The sequence below is a fragment of the Lepeophtheirus salmonis genome, chromosome 8 (genome assembly GCF_016086655.4).
Source record: "Lepeophtheirus salmonis chromosome 8, UVic_Lsal_1.4, whole genome shotgun sequence".
Classification (NCBI taxonomy): Eukaryota; Metazoa; Arthropoda; class Copepoda; order Siphonostomatoida; family Caligidae; genus Lepeophtheirus; species Lepeophtheirus salmonis.
Window position 1 is genome coordinate 16419247 of NC_052138.2, and position 26042 is coordinate 16445288.

The 26042-nt window shown below is 32.1% G+C and overlaps 3 protein-coding genes across 3 annotated transcripts; 1 reads left to right on the forward strand and 2 right to left on the reverse strand.

Moving 5' to 3' along the window:
- Positions 1–3049: 3049 nt before the first annotated feature.
- LOC121123182 (mitochondrial import receptor subunit TOM40 homolog 1) lies at positions 3050–4579 on the reverse strand. Its single transcript, XM_040718307.2, has 2 exons — positions 4307–4579; positions 3050–4250 (listed from the first exon to the last, which is right to left on the reverse strand). The coding sequence occupies exons 1-2, from the start codon at positions 4323–4325 to the stop codon at positions 3367–3369; spliced, it is 903 nt and encodes a 300-aa protein (XP_040574241.1). The 5' UTR covers positions 4326–4579; the 3' UTR covers positions 3050–3366.
- Positions 4580–4795: 216 nt separating this feature from the next.
- Positions 4796–13597, forward strand: siz (Brefeldin-resistant Arf-GEF family protein schizo). The gene is made up of 3 exons (XM_040718304.2): positions 4796–5611; positions 5772–7213; positions 12272–13597. Exons 1-3 carry the CDS (start codon positions 5478–5480, stop codon positions 13048–13050), a joined length of 2355 nt encoding a protein of 784 aa, XP_040574238.1. The 5' UTR covers positions 4796–5477; the 3' UTR covers positions 13051–13597.
- A 251-nt stretch (positions 13598–13848) lies between these two features.
- LOC121123181 (L-seryl-tRNA(Sec) kinase) lies at positions 13849–15175 on the reverse strand. The gene is made up of 2 exons (XM_040718305.2): positions 15035–15175; positions 13849–14978 (listed from the first exon to the last, which is right to left on the reverse strand). Exon 2 carries the CDS (start codon positions 14905–14907, stop codon positions 13948–13950), a length of 960 nt encoding a protein of 319 aa, XP_040574239.1. The 5' UTR covers positions 14908–14978; positions 15035–15175; the 3' UTR covers positions 13849–13947.
- Between the last annotated feature and the right edge of the window lie 10867 nt (positions 15176–26042).

The following is a 26042-nucleotide window of genomic DNA, read 5'->3' on the forward strand; positions in this document are numbered from 1 at the left end:
TACCTATTAAAAAAAATGGACCAGTTAAAAAATTAATAGGATTTATATCACTGTAGATGTTTCTAGTATTATAATTAGTTTTGAAAAAACTATAATGTTATTTTGGAAATTGTAATCTGAAAAATGATTTTCTTTCCTTTAATAGTTGCATTATTATTTTATTCCTGAGTAGTGAACTTCTTTTTCTACTAATTAAATTATATTTAAAACCTGGTTGAACATTCATGTGTGCTCATAAAAGACGAAGAGTAAATTTGAGTATTTGTTGCAGAGTTATACTCATAGGTCTTTTTTGAACTCAGAGTAGAATTGTGGATCGACATTGGAGTAATTCTTTATAATGTCCTTGATTATTTCCATCTCCCCCTCCTCCGTCATCACAGCTGATTTTAGTTGATCTAATTTAACGGAATGAGCGTTATTTTTCTCTCCTCCAAAACATTCTTCAAATTGTTGAAGTACCATGTTGGTTTTCGGTTTTTTTTTAAACATAACCATTTTAGACACGATTTTCATAACTAATTGTAATTTATATGCTTAAACGCATATAAAAAATCGTCAACCTGCTGCTTCTTGGAGTCTAACACCGGCTCAAGAGGTAGGAAAATACGCTGGTTTACTCGCAGAGGTAATCACTGTTCTTTTATCTTATATATACAAAAATAAACTTTTGGACCTTCCTCTCCTCCTCCTGTTGTTTTGCAGTTTTTTCAGGAAGTACCATTTTGTAAAACACTCTACAATTAAAATTAGAAGTGAAGGGTAGATTGCATTAACCATTTGATTCGTCTGGAATTGCTGCAAATCTTATGAAATGTGGTAGAACGCAAGATTCTAATTCATTTGGAGGTAAAGTAATTTCATTTGGTGGTGACAAATACTTCCAGTTGTACAAATATGCAAAAAGAAGATGTAGTTGGCGCATATATTAAGCGATCTTCACTTTGGTCTAAATTTGTGACAAGGCAAGTTAGGAGTAGGTTAGTTTAGTGACATTGGATTGAACAGGGTTCAATTTACATAACATTACTAAGCAAAGGTTATTATAATACATTGTAATAAAATAAACTTATTAATTGTAATTAAAAAAAGAAACATCAACAAAAAAATTATTAATCTCAAATTTGGTTGAGCTATATACTTAGAGGATCTTACGTAGCAATCTGTTGATTGTTTACTGTTACTAACTATTTAATGTACCAATCTTTAGCAATTTGTATCTTGGTATTTTTACTTTTAAAATTGGACCAGCAAATTTGTTCGGTCATCTTGAAAGCAGGCGTAACTGTTGGAGTATAACCGTACACAATACTCATTCAGGAGTAATTCTGACGAACTTATTTTTTAAATCGAAACCAAGAGGCCACTACACAAAATTTTTAACTTGGGTTTTGGTCATTTTCTGGATTTGATTGATTATTTAATTATTTTTTTAAATTGTTGTTCTAGAATAAATTTAGGTACTTTTACATTCGATTTAAATAGACAAACATAAGTTATAATTATTATTTATTTGAATTTTTAAATTACTTGGCAGACAAAAACATGGACTATACACCAACAGCATTTTATGTGCAAATATGTCCTCCTTTCCATCCTTCCATGGAACGGAGAGGCTCATACTAGTATTTTTACATAAAATATGCTGATAAAAGTTAGATGAAGTCTTAATATAGAAGTAGTTTCCAAATTCATTGTTTCAATACAATAGAGTGGGCGAAGGGATACCTGTTTTAGAGGGGATGATTTTTCACCATTTCCATTGTAGGGGGGCATCCCCCTTGATCTTTACTACATGTGTTTATGTAGTCACAGGTAGGAAATATAGGATGTGGTCGGAATTCTTCAGTTTTAGAAGAATACGATTCAAATATAAATAAATTAAGAAAAAAAATTGGGTCGTGAAAATGTTTAGTATGATTTCCCACCAAAAATTGGAGATAAAGGGCGTGCGATCTACACATCACCTGTTAGCTGTTAACATCTATTTTGTACAATGAGTTCTAAGAAATAAAAATATATGAATGGTTCATGACTAATAAAGTAAAATAATATAGATAATCATTTATCAAATCAAATGGGAAATTTATATCTTAAAGAAAATTTGTTAACATATTATATGTTAATGAATGAATAAGAATTTTGATTTTACTGATATTTTTTAACTTTAGGGAACATATTGTTAATAATTAATCATCATATATTAAACAAAGATCACAATTAAAGGATTAAAATTAGATTAATTATATGTTAAAACACTCTAGAAATGTTGCACTTTTTACCCAGTCATTCAGCATATTCAATATATGCACTTTCAACTTTAGCTAACGACGAACAAAAATATATCATCTTTACTATGTATATTTATTTTTTTCTTTTAAAAATATTAATTATTTGAAAACTCTTGTGTTCAAGGAATTTTTATCGACCAAAAAATTATAGAGTTTCCTGTAGGATTTGAAAAATACTCAGCGGTTGAAGAAGTGAATATGTGGTGGGTCTGTATAAAAACAACCTTGAACAAAAATAACGATTTATTTTTTTACTTCTTATATGCATACTGTATACATGTCAATACTTGAGTAGAGAAAAATTATTTTAACATGTTTTTCTGTTGACGGGCCACATATGTATGTATATTACTTGTATACAACATGAACATATGGTCTTACTTACAACTTTGCTCTTTATCCATACTTATAAATAATAAGTTGATAACTGCTACAAATGGAAAATACAATAATTGTTTTAATGAAATATTTCCACTGACCAAAGAAGGAAAAAAACACATCAATAATTACTTAATAAAAAACTTAAATATAATTAAAAAATGTTTATCATCACAAAGATTAGTTATTAAGAAGGAAGTTTAACCTATGAAGTAGCTGATCAGAAACCCTATTCTTGATTCGTAGTTAATATCGATCGTTGCTTGTCATATTCTCCTTCTAGAAGAATATATTTATATTTTAAACTTATTGAAGATAAAATGTCAATTTTTGAAGAGGTTGAATGAAAACAAAACTCAAAAATAAAACAAACACAAAAATTTTAGTTTAACTTCTATATATTTTGACTTTTCAGTAGGAAAGAAAAAACTGTATCGATTAATAATGTGGATCTATCGCTTATCCCACTTTCTGTGTTAATTACCATTTTAATGCTTTATTTCATCCAATAATATAACGTTGAATAAACGAGAACAAAACTTTTCAACTTGAGTCCTATAGTCTGAATAAAGTAATAAAACTGGTGGAGGAAATATCTTCTTTTTTTTTTCTTTTGTAAATAAAATAGAGGTTATGATGACATAAATCTCTGAGATCTCTAAGGTGGTTCATTGTCACAATAAATTAAAAAGTGTTTTTATCCCATAATGAAACCACAACCCAGTTGGAAGGTGTTCTTTTTGTGATTTATAAGACCACAAAGTGCGAGAGTAAAAGGTAGTGGCAGAAGTTTAGTCTCAATGACTGACTTAACTATGCAATTTGTATCCACTGAGCCTTTCATGACTGTAGTTCCATTATTTCCAACATCAATGGAATAACCTATGGAAGCCACACTATCTTGCATACGTAAATTGGCCTCGATCTCTGTACCCATTTGTACACCTTCTCCGCAGTTTTGATAAAAGCTCGCATGCATTTGACCTCCTCCACCCAAAGTACACGCAAATGCAGAGTTCTTATTGGCATAGCGTCCAACAAGAGTAACAGCCGCCATGTGACCTCCAGGAAGCTGCGGTGTGGATTGGTAGGCCAACTCGGCACCAAGAGAAAGATTGCGCGTGATTGCCTGGAGGTAGTTAGTGACAAGAACACCCGTGCCGTTAATAAGATCCGGATTTCCGAGAGTGAAGGATGCAGTGTAGTTATCCGTCGTATAGTCCCCTGTAAATTGAGCAGAAACCCATTTAGATTTTTGAATCTGAGCAATAGCCTTCGCCCTGAAGTTTTTGGAGAAGGCGTGAACGATATTGGCATTCAGATCTCCTTTGGGGTCCATGTCTGCCAACAAAATGGGATACTCCTCAGGAGGATTTGGGCCCGGGACGGACCCCACATATGTGGCACCAAAGCGGTATCCCACCATTTCCGAATTGGTAAGATTGAGAGTGTGCGAGACCTGGAAGTGGCTGCTGAGGCCTTTGTTGAGTAGGATTTTGATCCCATCGAAGAAGAGGGGATACACGGATTGGCACTGCTTATGCAGGTCCTCTACCGTACCTGGGTTGTTCGAAGTAGGCTCTAAAATGCAGAAGCAAACAAATAGAATACATCTCCAAGAGGAATCCCATACTCACTATCTGAATCCATGCTCATCCCAGTCCCGGAATTTCAATTTTCTAACCTCTGTGACTGAAGAGCAAACACGCTGTAAGAAGGAATCACCTTTCAAAGAGATAAGTCCGCACGCTCACACGCGCAACCTCTCACTTCACATTACGTCATTCCACACTTTCTTCTTCTTTTCCTTTTTTTGCAGGCGCTATTACTCCAGCAAAACATGAAAATAAATATTCGATATCATGATTCATGATATGTATATGCTCTGCGATTTGACGTAACTAGTCTCCATACATCTATTACCTAAATTTTGAGCAATACTAATAATGAATAAGACTAAGAATATTGAGGAGACATTTAATCATTACTATCCTAATATTCCCTTTTTCATTATTCATGAATGTAATTACCGAGAGATAGAGACCCCGACCCTATTGGCTATCCCTTTTCATCATTGAAGAGGAAGCTGTCAGAAGGAGGAGGGATTACTGTGATTACTTGAGTGTTCAAAATACACTAAAAAGAGAAAGGTTGATTTGTTTATGTGAGCCGCCATGTAGCCCTTGATGTAAAAAGACATGGTATGACAGAGCATGGAGGGCCCTCTATTGTTTGAGTAGAGGAATGGAGTAATAAAGGAAATAGATGTCAGTGAGTGTAATGGCTTTTATGGCTTAACTTGTGGGAGGCATGCCTAGAAAGAGAAGAAGGAGGAGACAAAATTGGAGTTGTCAACTACTCAACTCGGAAATAAGTCTCATACAAACCAACTAACTCTCTCCAGCTCAGCAGTGAATGAAAGAAAGGGAAGGCGTGCGCGTGTATTCGTGCGTGAGTGTGAGTTTAAAGAAGAAGCGTGCGCCCGTGTGTGTGTGAGTCAAGTAAGTAAAATATGATGTTAGGTATGTGAGTGAGCCTGTGTGTTTGTGTATTGTCTCTTCTGAGTTCCTGCAGTTAGGGGGAGGAGGACTCCATCATCTTTTAGTCTTTTTTTAATTATATTTATTTGTGATTTTTAATATTATTCTCGTTTGAGAGTTTCTGGATTTTCCGTAAGTTATGTTGATATGACCTATGCTATGGTCTCTGAGGAACAAGTGAGTTCTTTCCAAATCAACGAATAAGGAAGTACGCAGCGGAGGAGGGAAAGGACGACGTGTCAAAGGATCTCTCCGTCTCTTGGCCGTCATGTATCATAACAATGGCCCCTATGAATTGAGTCCGGACTTAGTGGAGCGACAATTAGCGGCCCTTGAGAAGAAGTATGGGGGAGCTGAGAAGGCCAAAGAGGCCGCTCTCACCATTCAGAGAGCCTTTCGAAGGTAATGAAGTCATGCCTTTGCCCTTTGGGTGGGGAGTTTCTCACTCATTTACTCTTTGATAACTCAATAATAATGATTAATGAACATCTTGCTCATTAATGGGGCGTTTATATATCAATTCATAGTTAATCAATGTATTTTTTTTTCTTTTTACTTAAAGGCACTCCATGGGGAAGAAGTTTGCTCAGATGAAGACAGAAAAACGGATAAGTCGCCGCTTAGAAAACGCTGCCTCCTCAAGTCGTTTCCTGAGTCATCACCACCACCATCATAATCATCTCATTCATACACAGGTGCATCAACAGCAGCACCTGTGTCCTCAACAACATTCTCCTAACAACTACGAATCTAGTCTCTATGATGGATCTGAGGAAGGTTTGCCTCCCACGTCAACCTTCTACAGGAGTTCTTCCGTTGGAGCCTCTTCAGTGGGACTAATTTTACAAAATAATGCAAAAGAAAAGCGGGGAATTCAACGTGGAGGCTCTAGCTCATCCTCATCGGCTGAAAACAATAGTATTTCTAGTCCTAAATCTCGAAGGAGCTCGAATCATCACCACTACCATCATCACCACAGTAACAGTAATAACACCATCAACAACAATAGTCCACAATACTTGAAACGTCAGCAGTCGGGAGGAGTGTCCTCCACTCCTCCACCACCTCCTTCATCTTCATCAAATAATACTTTCTATGAGATAGATACATCCAGTATGACGAACACAAACAATAATCACATAAATAATAACAAATCTTCTTTCCGTGGAGGTGGGAGCAGCATACTCTGCTCCAACAATATAGTCACTACTTCTTTTGGCTGTAATAACACCATTGTCACTTCGGTTGATACATCTCCTTCTTGTAATTATACTCTTAATGAAGTGATTCGCAAAAGGCATTACCGTACGGGTCTGAATATTTTTAATAAGAAACCTGAGAAAGGGATCTCCTATCTCATTCGGCGAGGCTTTTTAGAAAATTCTCCCCAGGCTGTTGCTAGGTTCCTTATTACTCGAAAAGGGCTCTCAAAACAAATGATTGGGGAATATCTTGGAAACCTGACCTATTCCTTTAACATGGCTGTACTTGCCTGCTTTGCAGGAGAATTGGACTTTACTAATCTCCAAATCGACGTTGCGCTACGCAAATTTCAAACCTACTTTCGTATGCCTGGAGAGGCACAAAAAATTGAGAGGCTTATGGAAATATTTAGTGGAAGATACTTACAGTGTAATCCAGATATTGGATCTAAATTAAGATCCACAGATACAATCTTTATTCTGGCCTTTGCAATCATACTACTCAACACGGATCTTCATACCCCTAATATAAAGCCTGAGAAACGCATGAAGCTTGATGACTTCACTAAAAATCTAAGAAATATAGACGACGGGCGGGATTTAGATCCAGAGTGGCTAGTCGGGATTTATGAAAGAATTCAGGGCCAGGAATTCAAACCTGGTAGTGATCATGTGACTCAAGTCATGAAAGTTCAACAAACCATTGTGGCCAAATGTCCAAACCTCGCATTACCCCATAGGCGACTTGTTTGCTATTGTCGTCTCTATGAAGTCCATGATCCTCTTAAAAAAGAAAGACCAGGTAAATCTCAAGTTTTTGTCATTTTTATTAATTAAGTAATTGACTAGGAGTCATTGGTAAATGTTCATTCAAGGGAGAAATGATAATATTATGTTGTATGCGTGTGTTAGTCTGTACATCTTTTGATGAATGCCTGATTGCGTAATGATAGGGCAGGATTTTTTTGTTACTGTACTTACAACTCATAAGGTTTCATTCGGTATCAGCGTATCAGGAATGCTAAAGCTTCAGGCAAATTTCGTGGTGGTAGGAGTACGCTCTCTCCCTCTTTTATTTTTTCGTTTAACAATTATGAATTATATATATGTCAAGATTTTAGTTCAATTAAACGTTTGGTATTCAGTCTTCTTCAGTAGATTGTATAAATCATATCCAGGATTCATAAATAAAAAAATATCAATCCATCTGGCTTTATATTTAAATCTCCGTAGACTGATTGACTCTTACAATAACTTTTTCAGATCATTTAATGGCGGTGGTAGTTACTGAGTGAGTGATATTACGTAACATTATAATGATAAAAATGGCTGGCTGTTAAATTACTCCTTAAGAATTTGCCTTGCGTTTTTGTATGTGCATTACATGGCAGGGTCATGGTATTGATTTATATTTAATTAACGTGAAGTATTTAATCGCTTTTTCTTTATTAAATAAAGAAATAGATTTGAATGTAGAGATAAAAGGTTGTATATTGTACATACATTTGAATATGTAATCTACCGTAACCATAGAGCTGTCCAAGGACTCTTATATTAAGTACATAAATTCAGGTAATGCCTTTTTTCTTCTTGTTTTTTATTATTATTTTCCTTTTGGTATTGTTATTATTCTTATTATTGAGGTGGGCCTATGATCATTCCTTTTAAAGCGCTTACACTAAATGATTTTTGAGTAGTTGGATTACAACTTTGTATGATAGATTTTAGCAAAAAAAAAGATATTTAAAAAAACTCGTGTATACATGAACATGGAATTCTAGACACTATTCCAGGACATATTTATCTTTTTAAGAAGAAAAACGTGTTTTCTCTCTTATACTTATTTAAAAGACATCGAATTTCAAGGAGAATCTCTCTTAAACAAAAAAAAAACAAAAAAAAGAAGATAAGGATTAAACCTATTCATTCACTCATAATTCATACAGTATCTCATGAATGACATAAAAAATGCATACTCATTATTATGTCACGTTGAATATCAGGACTCCATATGCATATAATAGTTATGTATGTACAGTGTATATAATACCCTTTTCACATCTCCAAAATCCAAATGCACATAGTATATATATTTTTTTCTTCATTATGTTACCTGTATACGTAAAAGTTCCTCATTCAAGACTGTACAAGATATAAAAATTTGTAGATGTTGTGTGTGACCTTCTAAATAAATTATTTTATTATGTTATTTCTTCTTCTTTGAAAAGCAAAGTAAATTAATGTTTGTCTCTAAACAGTGCAAAAATAGGAATCTACGATCGAGGAAACCAAACGAGTTTTGTTTCTTTGTTTTTACTTTGAAGTCTGTTTTTTGTAGAAAAATATAATAATTAATAATATTTATTAGGATTGCTAATATCTACTTAATATGTTATGTTATGTAGTAATATGGAATAATAATGAATCATATGAATTGTGGATATAAGTCCTGTAATTTTCTCCTCAATTATTTGTTATAGCCCCCCTCTCATTATCCTAAGAAGGGAGAGCGGGAACAGAGAGAAACATTACATCACTACTTACAGGCTCATGTAACCGTGGTTTTCGGTTCAACTTGGATTCTAAGTGAAAAGATTCAGACCGCAGGCTTGGGACTCACATACATTATTTACGTCCTTTATTTTCAATTATTATTAGGCGACTATTATTTAGGCACCATTTCTATATCTATGGACTATATGTAATTTAATTCATATAGTTATGATGATGACTGACTTCGAGGTTGGAGGAACTCTACCTCACGACTTGGATTGAAGTCTGAATAAATTTCATCTTAATACTCGAACCATAATAATTAATTCGGTACTTGATTCGTGAATAACTATATCCAAGATATATGCGATTACCTATGAAATCGAGATTCTGAATTTTTATCTGAGGCAACAGTATTTTTAACTTATTATGTTGTATGAAATGAGTAAATATTAAAATATTTGTAACTAACCAAGATATATCAAACCCACACGCACTGACAGAGACCATCTCAGTTTGAAGATTTTTTTTACAAAGCAATACGTCTATGTATATTTCTTTCAACAATTTTTTGAGAAAAGTATGAAATAATGTACATAAAACATAATACCTATGTAATCTCTTGAGAAACTGTTTTTATTATTTTCCTTTTTGGTAAATTTTTATCATTAAAATATATAATAGTAAATAGGAACAATAATACGAGTATAATAATATTAAATTAATGAAATATGTAAGAACAAAATCTTCCAAATCCCACGTCAGTAGCTGAGGTGTGTAGTTGTGAATTTTTACGTGAAAGAGATTCCTTAATAAGTAAGGAAAATAGTCCACATTCCTTCATTAGAAACGAATGTTATGAGATTAATTATTATTATTTTCCCTTACTATTATCTGTTTCGGGACACATTATTTCTCATTACTTGCACACTCTCTTATTCATTCATAGAGTATATATAGTAGAAATAAGAGAAGATAGGAGTCAAACCCATTTGACAAATTGCTGTTATTGTTATCGGGCACTGTAAGTCATATTTGTATAATAATTGCATATATTGTATGTAGAGGATATAAAAATATATTATTATTCTTATATATGAATGTATTTGAGTCTGTCTAATAAATGTTTCCTTTCCTTCTTGAGAAAAATCCTTGAAATCAGAATCCTTAGGATTCGTTTTGTTCTAATTATACAAGGATAGATTCCTATTCAAGATAGATATCCTTCGTTTTAGGGGGGTGTTTCTTGAAATATATACTCTTGATTATGTGTGCTGTCCCTAAAATTATAATTAGGCCCTTAAATAGTATAAAGCATATTTTTCTTCTTTACTTCCTTATTGTCAGAATAATGCATATGTAAAACGACACTAACAATTAAGAATGTACCTAGAAGCAATTTAGCAGATTACCAATAGGTAATCTGATAAATATTTATTAATTTGCTGGTAGATACTAAATACAGTTTTAAACAAGCCCAGTAAATGACAGTAACTTTTTATAACATTATAAAATCGCACCTGCATCACTGTCCTAGACTTGCAAAGTGTCTCACTAAGTTACTTTCTAGATGTCGGAAGAGGAGGATACATGTCACTGCATAGTGCACATGCCCTGTTACTTAACCTAGATTTTAATTAAATCACGTGCAATGTTTTATAATCTTAATACTTAATGTCAACAGATGAATTAACAGGATTTGCTATTAATAGGTGCCTCCCAAGTAACAACTGTAATCATAATTAAGTAACAGCGTACACGTTAAATACGTTTTGAAGTCTGTGGAGTTGTACTAAGCAGCAGTAGTTGTTGTTGGTACCTGTGTTGTGTTGCCTTGATCAAGTCAAGTGAATTACAACAACACATCCATTACATCATATTGCCTTTGGTGATGTTATAGACAATATTTTATTGCTAAAAACTAGTTGGACTCATTTTGGCTTTATTCCATACATATAAATTTAACTAACGGCCACCACCATTTCTACCTCTACATACATGCACACACACACATGAATATGATATTCATAATCCCATAAATAATTATCTTCAAAATGTTGAGGGAGAGAGAGTAAAATAGAAATTCCTTAACCACGAGCGGTAAATTTGTTTGTTTCTCTTTTTGTTTACCTTTGGATTGGTTTTGTTATCATAATTTTTATGAGTGTGCTGGCTGTTTTTCTTACAGTATCTAGATATAATAGTACCGGGTGGTCCATTAAAATAAGAACACTTCCTAATTCAATAATTATTTAAGCTTAAGTGATTAAAATTTATTCGTATTTTGATATATTAAAGGAAGCATAAACAATTAGTTACAAAAAAAATAAAAATAAACCTGAGCTCTCTAGCTTATGTACGAGTTGAGAAAATGACACTTGAAAGTGATTTCCATTCGTGCTCTCCAAGCAGTTCTCCAAGACCAATTTCTTCACATTCAGCAAGAAATTTTTTGAGAGCTCTGTCAAAAAAGGCCTAACTATACCCGTTGGAGTTAAAGAAAACATCCCAGGGCAGTCCTCTCAAGTCCATGAGGGCCCATGCAATAGATCTATTGGGTTCACACCAGACTGTCCATACAACTATTAAAAAAGTGGGTGAAAAGAACCTTATGAAGGTGGAGCGGTCACTTTTGACATCAACAATAAAGGAAACACTCCTCCGTTCCTAGACTCTTTTGAACTTTTTTTTTTTTTTTTAACTTTTGCCCCCCTACAGCCCCGATTCCAACCCCTTCGACTACACCTTTTGGTTGCATGTCGAGGAGAATGCCTGAAGTGTCAGTGATTCAATCCCTCAAAGTTATTGTCATCCAGCACTTGGATACCATGGTAGAGGACTACATCTACAGTGGGTGCCAGGCCTTCCGCCGCCGCCTGGAAGTCATCATTGCCACTGAGGGCGGCTACATTCATAATTAATAGAGTTCAGACACATATCTATTTATAGTATTCATTTTGTTGAAATTATATTGTAGGTTAACAAATCTTATTAAAGTTTAAAATTAAGTGTTCAGATTTTAATGGACCACACGGTATAATAAATATGTATCAGTATAAATATATATTTGTTCAATAATTTTGAAATATTTTACATAAATGCGTATCTAGATATAAATAAGTTAATTAAAAGTAGGGGTGCAGGGTTGCCAGGATCACATTAAATATATAGGTATACTTATAGATACATATGTATTTGTAAATACTATGGTTGGCTAACTAAGTCGGCCAAGAACAGATAATACTAATAATTAGTTATAACTTATACATTTATAATATCATGTATAGTTGGTGTATTTTAATTCATCGTCATACATTATAATACTATTACTATCATAATTTATAATTTCTTTATTTTTATTTTTCAGGTATTCATCAGAGGGAAGTCTTTTTGTTCAATGATATCTTAGTCATCACCAAAATCTATTCTCGAAAGAAGAATACAGTGACTTATACCTTTCGTCAAAGCTATCTCCTCGCAGGCATGATGGTCTCTCTTTTCGAGACTCAATTCTACCCTTATGGAATACAAGTCGCTCAGAAATGGGATCGAAAAGTGGTTTTGACCCTCAATGCACGAAACGAGCATGATCGATCGAAATTTGTAGAAGATCTGAAGGAGTCTATCGCAGAAATGGATGAAATGGAAACACTTCGACTTGAAGCAGAACTCGAGAAACAGCGATCTAATAACAGCAGTAACAGTGGAGGTGGGGGTGGTGGTGATAACAGGGACAGTGGTATTAATGATCCTGAATTGACCTCCCCCGACTGCTCTGCAACTCTAGGGAATACGTTGAGACCCTGTAACTCTGTACTAGGGGGTAGGAACTCCTCCAATGGTGTCGTCCTTAGGAAGTCTGCCATTAATAATTCCTTACTCGATCTTAACGATTCCTCTGCATCTGATAAGCTGAATAGGAGAGGCTCTGTTGGGTCTCTGGACTCGGGTATGTCCATCTCCTTTCAGTCCAACAGCGCAAGTTCTTTAGCTAAACATCAAAGGCAGCAACACTCATCTTCGGATCGGCATCATCATCACCACCACAGCCATCATCATTATCACGATCCACATGAACAGCATAGAATGATGTATAATGCAAGATCATCCGATCGATATTGTCGAACCACAACTTCCTTCCATTGATTGAGATGTTTACTGTCATCAACCCCACCACACCCTCTCTCCCCTTTTCACACAACCTCTTAGTTATGATGATATTGAATTTGACTAATTTCCTTATTCTCTTTAGTCCTTTTAAAAACACTCGTCTTGTTTTTTTTAGTCAGAAGTCTGGGTTTTTTATTTTTAAAAAAAGACAACATTCTACCAACAAACAAAATTCACTTCAAATCAAAAACTATTTTTTTAGAAAAACAAACTCGATTCCACTAATCATTTTGGGCTCTCTATTTTAATAATTTGTCTCCTCTTCAACGTAATAATGATCTGAGCTACTGTCATTCAGTTAAACTACTGCTATATTTATATATAATATATAAACAGATATTTTTCCTTCCATTGAAATCTGAATGATGACCATGATAAATGAATCCATGACTATTTTTGTCACTTTTATCATTTCCTATTACATATATATATATTTCATCATTAACTTGAAAAAAAAAAGTCTTATTTTTTTCTTTACATATACTAGTCAATAAAAAAAATAATTTTTTAAATTAAAAAAAAATATATATATATAGTCGCTACTCTTTATTTTATTGCATATTCCTAAAGTGAAGATGGATTGGGAGCTGTAATGATCTCCTAATTCTACCATCCGCGCAATATTTCGTCATACTTACATTGATGAATTGTGTAACCACAATTTATTTTTTTGTTTTTAATGGTGGTCAAAAGAATACAAAGAAAGAGAGCTAGCTAGACGTTAAATGTCTAGCCCGCCGTGTAATTAATCATTTTCACAGACAAAAAATAGTATTAAGTTATCTTTTTAAATTTATTCTCACTTTAAAATCAAACATAAAAAACAACAACTACGACAACTATACTGAACAAAGAGTTAATCAATTACTACACTTATCTACGCAACTTGTCCTCAAGGAGCAGTTCCAGTTCATCACTCAACTTGGGGAGAATAGAATCTCTTCGCTCTTTTGAACCAATGTGTTGCACAATGTCCGATGGAATTTTTGTAAAACCCGTCTTCAAATCCTCAAGTAATTCACTCTTCGCCACCAATAAGTCTTGTATCTTTATTTGAGCTTCCTCTTTGCTCAAGTTACAGTTCGCTTTGATATTCTTAATTAAAGAATTAATTTTCTTTCGGAAAATGTTGTCGGCTTGATGAATAACACTTGCATTGCAGACTAATCGGGATTCATCTGCTTTTGCTTTATTAATAGTGATTACATCAGGGACGGGGTTATTCAATGCAGTATTAAGTACAGATTCAATCATTTCAAAGTAATTGACTACAGATTCCTCTAGGAAAGAGGAATCTATCATAAATGAATAAACTTCCCAATAATTTTTCAAAGGATTCGGTGATTCAAATTTAGAATGCATTCTCTGTATCACATCCGAAGAAATTTGTTCCTCTTCGACCCGCAGGTTTTCATTTCGATAAATAGAAATATCCAAAGAGGTTTTCATTTCAACTTGACAAAACCCAATTTTCAGGGATCGACTCAACTGGTAATATTCATATCGCATGGAAGATAAAAAATTATTATCATCTATAAAGATGACCAAAGGAGCATCATCTTGAAGAGAAAGGGTTTCCTCCTTTAGCCAGATTGGAAGTTCATCTTCATCCTTACCACGAAGATAGGCTTCAAGAGAATTTATAATGCACTTTCGACGTGATTTCCACTCCTCCTTCTTCAAGTTTGAGTGCCTTGGAATAATTTTATCATAGTTGATATGGAGTATTTTATATGTGGGCTTAGATTGTTTATAATGTGTAATTAATTGCGTTTTCCCAGATCCAGGTAGACCACAAAGAACAGCAATGACTCTGTTCGTAGCAAAAGGCATTTTAGGATTATTCTTTCTGTTTAAGTTGGAGCTTGGCAAATTTTTGAGCTTCTTTTTGCGCGTTTTCAATTCTAGAGGAAGATATGAAATGAATGTATACATAAGTGATATAATAGTTGGAAATAACCTATGTTCCGTTATTTTGGGTTGTTCTACCATGAAAGATGAAAGTACTTTATGATTAACTGTCATGTGCTTCCCAGCGCATAAATCCGTGCATTCACTCTCTTCCTTTGAAAGTCTGACTGAGTGCAAGTTATCGATGCAGCGGTTAAAGCAAAGCTCGCTCATCTGATTATAGATCTCTAGAAATTCACGAAACTGAAAAAAGTAAATCAACTTATCATTTTAAAAATCCGCCACTTGAGTAGAATAACTATATAGTCACTAATTTGATATTAAGTAATAATAAAATAATTACGTTGCGTAAGGCTCCTTCATCAATGACTTGTTTTCCTCCAAACATCCTAGCAGAAAATGCCTTAGTAATGGAACGTTTACATAACAAATATTACCAAGAAAGTATGATTAATCGGCAAGTGATAATAAAATAAATTAAAATCATATGATAATCAATGGACAATAATAATATAATACACAATTATTAATTTACTGTTAAATCTCACGTTATTTCCTCTATTTTGTATATTTACAAGTCACGTGAGTGAATACGTCATAAATAATAAGTAACAGCTATATAACATTTCGTCATAGAGATAAAATATTTTTTGTCGCTATGCATTTCGTACGTTGAAAGACGCTTACTCTCACGTACACCTCGAACTTTTTTATTCAATCCCAACCTCGACTGACAAAAAGAAAAGGAAACTCATTAAAAAACATAGTAGCCAGCCGTATGTATTTTTCTTATTGCCAACTGTTAATTATTATTGGTGGGTTTATTATTTAAATGTTATAAGTGTAGATAAATAAATAGATATTTCTTTATTTATGGATATTATGTATCATTGAGTTGAAGTCCTTGATTTATATAAATCCAATCATTCAAATCCTATGTAATACCCTTTTTAGGCAACTGAGTTCATTATAATACGTAGCTGCTTTAATTCATAAGAGAGCCCACTCATTATTATGACTCTTTATAGATGAATGAAAACCTATGCCTCTTGGTAATATTTGCTATGTAATTCATCTATTCTTATGTCATCTATGAGACAACTCCAAAAAAATTGGGGTACGCAAATATTAATAACTATATTCTTTGCCGATTTTAGAAAAAAATGGCAACATAAAAGGAAAAAGGAAAAGTGTCTAAATTGAAAAAATGGCAAAATTATTTTAAACTGATATATCACAAATATAATATATAATAATTAATATGAGGAAAGAAAAATAATACGACAGCAGTTCCAATGGAAGGAGTGCTAATCACTTAATTCTCCGTTATTAATTACAATATCATAAGACATGATGGACTATTCATATTGGACAAGACTCTTGGATTGATGAACTAGCATTTGCAAAATATTAGGCAAGACTAGTGATTTCCTCTTCGTTATGATCCAGGATGTGTCAGAAGAGGTGGTTGGCTATGGAGTGACAAATCACTGAGAGGATTCGGGCAGGTAGTCAAAGGTCGAGTCGTTGGAGAGTGCGAGGAAAACTGTAAAGCTCAGTACAGTTGGAGCAATATGAAATTGCAATAGAACGATGGTCTTCATCTCTTCATAAACCTTCTTTCTTGCCCAAAGAGAACGAAACAGGCTGTATTACGTAGTTATCTAAAGGACTCGAATTCTCGAAGTTGTTTATTTAGGTCTGTGAATTCATCTTCCAATGTATCAAGCCAAGTATGAGAACCATAAAAAGTGACTTATTGGCTCTTTCAACGAATTTTTAAGTGTATTTTTCTAGTATTATACAATGACATTTGAATATGCAACTATGTACGTTTGTAATAAATAATAATGGGTCTTCAGTGATATTTATCAAAGAATAGGAATATTATAACTATATTCATTCATCTCAATTTAGAATGAGAATCTAGCTCCAACTTAATTAACTTGTAAAACAAATATTAATGTTAATTCCTTTGTCAATGGTTAATTCCATCAATTAATGTATTTATTGAATAAATGTAAGTACATATTTTATGACGACAGAAACGGCTCTAAAAAAATTTATTCGACACTCATGTAATCATTTTCATGTAAACTCTTGACATCTAATTTGATTCATTTAGGTCCGTATAGTTAGAGCCAACTCTATGGGAAGGTCTTCAAAGATTTCAGGTGCCTTATATTTCTCTTAACTATATTGTATTTTAAAAGTTTTGCATTTGTGAAACTGTTGTGTCTATTTAACTCAAGTTTACCTTTCAATTACAGAGAAATACAATCTTTTTTATTTCTTTGGATCATGGTGGATATTATTCCACTTCTGGTGATCATAAATACACTAATATTTTTTCTAATGCCCTTAAAAAGTTCGTTTTATGAATAAAATATATATCATCAAATTAGTAATTTCAATCGTTATTTTCGGCTTATGGATGTTTAAAAAATGCGTAACATTCAAGTAATTTAGATCTTATTCCATGAGAAAAAATCATAAAAGTTACATCTATCAATTTTGTGGTTAAATAAATATGTTTACTTAGGATTATCAAAGCATGAATATGATATATTAGTTATTATTTTAATGTTGAAACATATCAAACATAATACACACAAACAATTGGATAAAGGAAGCAACACATTTTTAATTTAGAAGTGTTTTTCATATGCTTAGATTGATCTTCATTAATTAAGGACAGACATACTTCTAATAATTAGTACAAAAGAAAGGATCTGCGATACTTTATCCTCAGCAGGAGATGCTTGAATTTCAATTTCTACGGGACTGATGGTAGATTGAAACTTTATCTGAAGAAGAAAACCAAGCTAACCCTCAAAAGAGAAGAGTCGACTCCTTCTTTGGGTGGGGAATCTTGTCCAATATGAATAGTCCATCACGTCTAATGATATTGTAATTAATAACGGAGAATTAAATGATTAGCACTCCTTCCATTGGAACCACTGTCGTGTTTGTTTATTTTTCTTTTCTCTTATTATATATTATATTGGTGATAACTGATAGATATTATATCAGTTTAAAAGAATCTTGCCATTTTTTCAATTTAGACACTTTTTCTTTTTTTTTATCTTGCCATTTTTTTTTTTACCATTTTTTTCTGAGACCTCTTGGCCGGTTGTACGGCTGATAGATTTAATCTAACGTAAGATGTGTGTTTTTTTATTTATTATACTACAGATGACGTCACTCACTTGTCATTTCCTCTTATGACCTTACTCATATCAAAATACTTTTAACAACTTTGATCCCTAGCTTTCTAATTATCTCAATTTTGCAAGTAAATAAGTACTGTCTAATACATTTCATAGAGGTCGAAACACAACATATTATCTTAAGGTATAATAATTGGGGATGTGAAAATTGTCGGTATAATAACGTATTTAATATTTATAATACAATTGGGGTCAGATATTTAATAAAACTAGGTAATAAAGGGATAAATAATTATTGATAAATAGTAAAGTTAAAGCCCTTTAATTTATTGGCCCCATTTTGAAATTCAATAGTTCTCTATTTTCCTTAATATTCACGCAAATGGGTTTTCATTGTTATAAAACTTGATTATTTAGGACCCAAAATGACCAGCTTTAACAATGCTGGCGTCAAATGAAATATGTATCTGAGCCTGAAATAAATTTAAAATATGCTTTTACATCATTATAAAATCTTATTCCCATATTGCAGATAAAAATTAATTATTACTATGGAAATAAAAATATATTTTTCTTTAATTATTCTACTTTTTTTTCGTACCTACACGATCAAAAAAAAAGGTATTCAATATAAATCATAGTTACAAAAAAAAAGTGTCATCCAACATATCGTTTTATAGGAAAATATATTAAATGTACAAAAAATACTATATAAATGAACGAGCAATTTCACTCTACAGTTTTTTTTTTTAATTATAAGGGTCCTATTTTGATATAGTTAAAATTAATCAAAGAACATAAGCCTTGAAAATTTAAAGTAATCGTTTGCTTTTTTTTCTTTTTTTTTATTATAACAAAAAAAAAAATTAAGTACCTACCTATCATTGCTTTGGTTTACAATATTATATGTTAATCAAAATACTATTTTTTTCATCTTTAAGGCCTCAAAACTCAGAGTTAGATTGAGTTACAGATCCAAAATTTTATTTCTGAGTTAGTTTATTGTCAATAATACCACAATCCGTTTCCTCCTGAAAATTGATCATGTCTTCATATATGTATATACAGGGTGCACAAGCTATCTATGCTGGGAGAATGATTTTTTTAAATGCAATTTTCTCTCCGACCAGTTATCAGATTTAAAAAAAATATATACAGAATGCTTGTTGGATTTTGATTTATTTTATTTAATAAAATCGACTCCAGCTTCAATTACAGTCTCTACTAGGGCGAAAGCGCGACCAGGCCTTCGCCACTTGGTCTTTTGGAAAATCCTGGAATTCCTTCTTGATTCGACTGATAAGTTCGTCTTTGGTGTTGCAGGGTTGGTTTGTCGTTTGATCACACATCACATACAAAAAAAAAGAAACGTCGGATTTAGATCTGGCGAGCTTGGAAGCCGAAAGTCCTACAAGATGAAGTCGTCAAAATTGACTTAGAGCCCTCCATTGGCAACCATTTCGATCCAGGACTTTACATTGGCCTGTAGCAATTTTTATATTGTCGCTTCTAAAGAGGGCTCCATGCATTTTCCCAAAATATTTGGAACAACGAACAGAATTCTTCAATTGATTCTATTTTTTTCTAACTGGTGTAAGTTTGAACAAGCTATGTCACAAAAAAAATCAGCTGCCTAAGTGCTTACATTTGTTCAATAAAGCACGCCTAAGTGGTAGTAATATTATGTACGAAGCTAGAATATAAAAAAGTAATTATGTGCGTACGTCGAGTAATAAACTTAAACCACAAAAAAAAAAAAACTGAATAGTAATAAAAATAACATGAACGATGATACCAAAATAAAAAATAAAAAATTTTAATCGACATTTATTATTTCTTTTCTTTCTGATGAATAATGACTTATCAAGGTCATTGCTAAATATTCAAGTTACCAATTACACTTCCTACCTTAGCTCAATGACAATGACTTCATTATGAAGTTGCATAATATATGTAAGTGTATATAATTAATTCATAATTGTTCAAAAATCATTGATGGATAATACATCTACTACACATCTCCTACAGAAAACAATTGTCTAAAGAGTTATTTATGCATTTCTGGAAACTTGAGAAGATTCAAATCTACTTTGACGATGTACTTATTCCTCTCAAATTCCAAATAGATTATTTAAAACCCAATACAGAATGGGAACATTCCATAGTCATTGTGACTCTTCTAGAAATTTAATTTGTTAATAAAGATATCCTAGAGATTACATTAGATATCCTTACGTCATCTTCCGTCTCTGTCATTTTGATGGACAAACTTTGAATAAAAATAACCAATGGACAAGCAAACAGACCCATTATCTTCGTAATAATGGATAATGTGAAGAAACAATTGACTGACATAAATGCTAAAGAACCATTGATGACGGTTTGTCCAAGCTCCCGTCCTGTTTGTGTTTGTAGCAGAGGGGATGTATATGCTAAAAAGTTACCAATTTAAGTGATGCGTATAGCTATTCATTTTACAAATGAGAATGGTGAAGAAAATTCCGAAAATGGCATCAAATGCAAGCGAGAGTGAGAAGATTGGGATGGATAGTAGTATTAGTCCTCCAAGTAAACATGAGGATGAGAAGTACAATCGACTCAGAACAAAAATCATTTCCAACATTATCTATTGAAAAAAAAAAAAATGAAAATGAATAAATAGTCCTGCGATTACGATTGACCTTAATCATGTGTTTTTGTATCGCCTTTGTATGTCAAAAGGGCAAGAAAAATTACGTACTATTTATGTTTGTAAGGAAAAAAATATATTCTAAAAGACTTTTAATTCCAGGATTCATAATGATATATTCGACTTGATATCAAAGGATCAAATGTATTTAATAAATTACCTCTCCAAAATTACTTAACTTCAAAGTGAATTTGGTTCCAATGTTCCTAAAACATAAAGAAAATAATTTTATTATGATAATATTATTCTCAAGAAAAAAGTATACCCTTGAAGAAAGCTTTTAGCTTTTTGGAAATGGGTATCGATAATTTTTTCTAAAAAAAAAAATCAGAAATCCATTTGAGTATCATAAAAGACGTGTGTAAAGTTGGAACGCTTATTGTAGGGAGTAATTGAGTTATTCCGTCTTGAATGACTGACATCATAATTTTAGAAACAATGAAATAAGTTAATAAAACATAAAACTTTGGTTTTTTGAAGAGATGCATAAATCAAAAATGAGGCTTTTCAAAAATTGTGTTCTTACATTTTAAATGTACCTAACAGAGTTTAACATAATAAATATGCACGATTATGTAGATTGTTTTCACGTGACATCCTTATTATAAGAGTCAGCCATTTTGGATGCATAAAAAACCAAATTTTATAATAATAAAAATTCTTGTTCCTACATTTATAACAGTTGTTATATCATTATGCTAATAGCGTGTGTTTATTGTTGAACCATCATGATTGACTTGACAAAATATGAATGCAAATTAAGTATTTCAAGTTCTTTGTGGGATGTATATACAATGTACATATTTCATATTATTTCAAAGTTCAAGCAATAAATGCCTTTAAAAGTCGAAATAGTCAAACAATGTTATCTAGGTACGTAATATCTACCTATATATGTACATACATACTTTGTTCATAATATTTCACACCTAAGAGCTCCGGAGTGATGAAAAGGTTGAGAATTATTGATATAAGTTATAACTTATAACCTAATAGTACATCCATAGAGAGAGGAAAGTTGTACATTCCGTAAATGAAACAGAAATATTATGTGGGCGATAGTGGATGTAAATTTATTGGTCATTTTTACTTTTTTTTTTTTTTTGTCAGGGGATATTTAATAATTTTATTTTATTTTAAATTGAAAATACATAGCTATAATTATATTTCTTAAATTACTTGTATAATACATATGATGGTTGCATATATCGTTTATGTTAAGTCTGGTTTCGGAGGCCCTAAGGCAAATTGTTATTATTACTATTTGCTTATATGTATGTATATAGGTACTTAGTAACCATCAATCGTACCTACGTGGTGGTTGTAAATACATCGAAGTATTCTGAAGAAAAAATAAATAATAATTACATAGGTCAACCTAGAATTTCCATCAGAATTAATTTTGAGTATATGTCTTACAGCATTTTTGACGCTGATTTCAAATCTATTTTCATATTTTTTCTAGTACGTCCAGTTTTTAAGATGAAGGTAAATTTGTTTTTTATAAGTATCTGTTGTTAATCAATAAATTTGATAAAGCCTCCTTATATTGGAATGATATTTTTCAAACTAATAAATAGATCTACTAGACTCAAAATTTGTACATGTATCCTCCTGTTATTCTTCTAAAATATAGTGTATAATATTTAATAAAAGCTTCCTAAAAAAAAGTAAAAAATTTCTTAACTTGTTCTTATGAATATATCTACCAATATTTATTTTGAAAGTATTTCATATTTAAAGAAGAAGCTAATTAGATATTATCTAGATCATTCTGAGCATCGTCAGTAAAAACAAAACCTCAAATAAATTAATTATTCATGGATATATTTAATATTTACTGGTTTAAATAGTGATAGTGTAGCGATTGTATATGAAAAATATGGTCATTCTAAGCCATTTTTGACTCTAATTTTGTGAAAAAAAGCTGCAAATTGAGTTATATCTTTGCTCAAACGCCTTTATACGTCCTCAAAGTGTTATATTTCATGATTAAAAGACGAATTTCTAATTATATACAATAAATTTTGATTTTGTATGAAAAATATGGTGATTTTTTGAAAACACTGATCTAGACTCTATAGCAGACTATAAACCATTTTACTGTGTATAATCTGTATATATTTATATATGAAAGTCAGAGTTTGTGCGTGTGTGTCTTTTTTGGATGACCACACCGTTGGGACTAGGAGGCTGAAACTTTGCAAGGTTGCTTCTTTTGAACCAGGTCAGGCTAAAGTGGGGATCCAATTTTCAGGGTGGGGTGGAGGGTTGTATAAGACTAGGTGGGGTTGAATTATATTGATCAAAAAGTGACTGGCGTCTCAAAACATTTTCTAAATTTATTGAAAATCAAAAAAGGTATGAGCCAAAAAGTAGTAATTAGTGGAAATTGCACTTTCGTTTTTTTAGGTGCAAAAATAGATTTCCAATGGGATATTAGATTCGTGGAATAAAATATAGATTTTAGAAATTTGTTTAACGATTCGTATGTATATAAATTTGATACATAAAACATGGCGTTACTGCGCTAATACAAAAATACCCTATGTATTTTTTTGTCAGCTGTCGATTCGCTCCTCTCGCTTGATACGTCATAGCTATTTCATTAATAATGAATCATTATGTATTTTTTTTGATAAATTGACGAAGTACTAAGTTATTCTACATTCATCCTCCCTTTCCAAAAGATCGGGGATGCAATTTCTTGTTGAATAATAACTAAAAAATAAAAATTGGTTATGACGGGCGTCTACAAGATTATATTTTAGGGGGGGGAGGGGCTTGGTATTCGGATTTTTTTTTTTTTGAAAAAAAAGCCAAGAGTCTTAAAATTTGTACTCACTCCGACTACAAAAAATATATTAATTTATATGTATGAAACTTATTTCATTTAAAGTTTTTTTTTCTAAATGGTTATAAATTATAAAAGGTATTAGGTACTATTAATTTATGTAACTTGAAAGATAACTCATTTATAAATTTAATTCATAAATTTCAAACGTGCTTTATGGTATATAAAATCACAATTCCCCAGTATCTCTAAAGTCTTATTATTATGTTGGGTAGAGCCTAGCCATTAGTCAGTTAGTTCATTATATAGTTTTGTGAATAGACAATGTCATTAGAGAAAAGTGTAATATTGCAGTAAGATGTTGTGTGTATTGTCATTCCTCGGTTACGAATACGGAAGTTATGTTCAGAAACTCATTAATGTATTAGCAATAGATAGATTTTGATCCTTTTCATTTGTTTTTCATCTAGTTAAATATCTTATATTCCAAATATTTTCTTTATATCTAGCCCAATTATTTACTATATATAACTAATAACTACCTATAAACTAAATCCATATTTATAGTCTCTGGACTCAAATGACTCAAAAGTACTTATATAGGATGTAAAACATGTCATTAAAAAGTAATAATATGCGTTGGAGTCAGAGTCGGTGACATTCAAAATACTGGAATCGAAGTTGAAATCGGAATCGGGAATTTTATGCACACACTCCGTAGCCCTGGATGATGCATATGTAAATAAAAATCATGTGTGCCAAAATAAGTGGGGGATGGAAGCATTTACTTCCACTTTTCTAGAAAATTATACTTTTTATTTAAAAAAAGTAAACATTATGAAAAATTACTCCATACTATGATATTAATATCCCAGATGAAAGTTTATCATTAATGATGGAACAGAAAGACTTTATTGACGATTGATTATGATGAAGAAATTGACAGTTATTATTTCTGCTAATAGCATATTAAATAGAATATAATAATTATTATCTTTTTGTTATCCTTCAAATAATCTTATGGTGAGATCTCTTCTCTTTTTCCTAAATGTGCAATGATAACTATCGATGTAATTTGTAATAAGCATTATGAATCTATAATTTACTAATAATTGAGGAGATATTATTTATGTGCAAATCTTATTCTTATCAGTTATCATCATGCCTAGAAAACGAACTTGACTTATTTTATTATTACGAGTATGTTATAGATATTGTAAATAGCTTAGCTACTATCTGGTCAATCAATATTAGTAATTAAAATTATAAACAACTAATTAAATTAACGTAACATTTACAGGAATCACCTTGTTAATCAAATTAAAGATCTTGATAATTTGAAAAGAAAAAACTACACAGCATTATATTTATGTCGATATCCATTCTTATGCAAATTTTCAAAATCTGAAGAGTTTTAAAGACCTTGTGGGACTCGCATGAAAAATAACACAGGTTTTTCATCTCAAATTTCATAGCTTTTTTCTGAACGCATTTTTTTCGTTGATCTCAAATCTGATTTTTTTTTGTAGCACGTAGAGTTTTTGAATTACAGTGGTTTGAAATTTTATCAATTTTTTGAGATTGTTTTAAGACACGAATCAAATTTTATGCAAATAGTCTAATTTTGGGAACACAAAACAAGAATGTACATATATATTAAGATTATTTATTAGAAGCGTTGTGAATGGGTCTACTTTTTGTATATTTTGCCTGGATTGTCACGATACAGCATCCAACAATGATCTGCCATCATACTTTATTTCCAAAATCCTTGGTAGTGATTATCCATTGTTCGAAAATATTGGGGAAATCACACTCCTTGTGCGTCACTCACTGCACCAAGGTTATGGGGGAAGAAATCTAAGTGGGAATAGAGGAAGTGCATTTCCAACGACATTTGGCACTCAAGTTCAATTTCAGTGTACGTAAGGCTTTTTGAAATTCAGTGTCATATGAAACCTCCCAATATGGGAGGTTTCATGTTTGGTCCAATAAAAATTCCCTTCTTTAATTTTGCTCCACTAACCTTTGCAATTTTTCTCAAAACTTATTGGAAACCTTCAGAATTGACTTTAACCATTTCTTTTACAAAATTCTTCATTAAACCAAGTTTAATGTGCAGAAGAGGCATAAAGATTTTCGGGGATCCACTAAAGGTACAAACTGGACACTACTTGTCCCTGTACATTGTAGACCTAAGATGTCAGTCACTTCTGGTGTAATGTTCCATAGTGGCACGACTTTCCCACAGACATAGGAAACAACAAAATTTTGTGAGTCCTGATTGCATACCAGTAATCATTCCTAGAAGATATTCCATTGATAACAGTCATATTTAATTGCTTTTAGAAGAATTTCCATATATCATTTGTCTCTTTTAAATGGACAGTATGAACAATGGGAA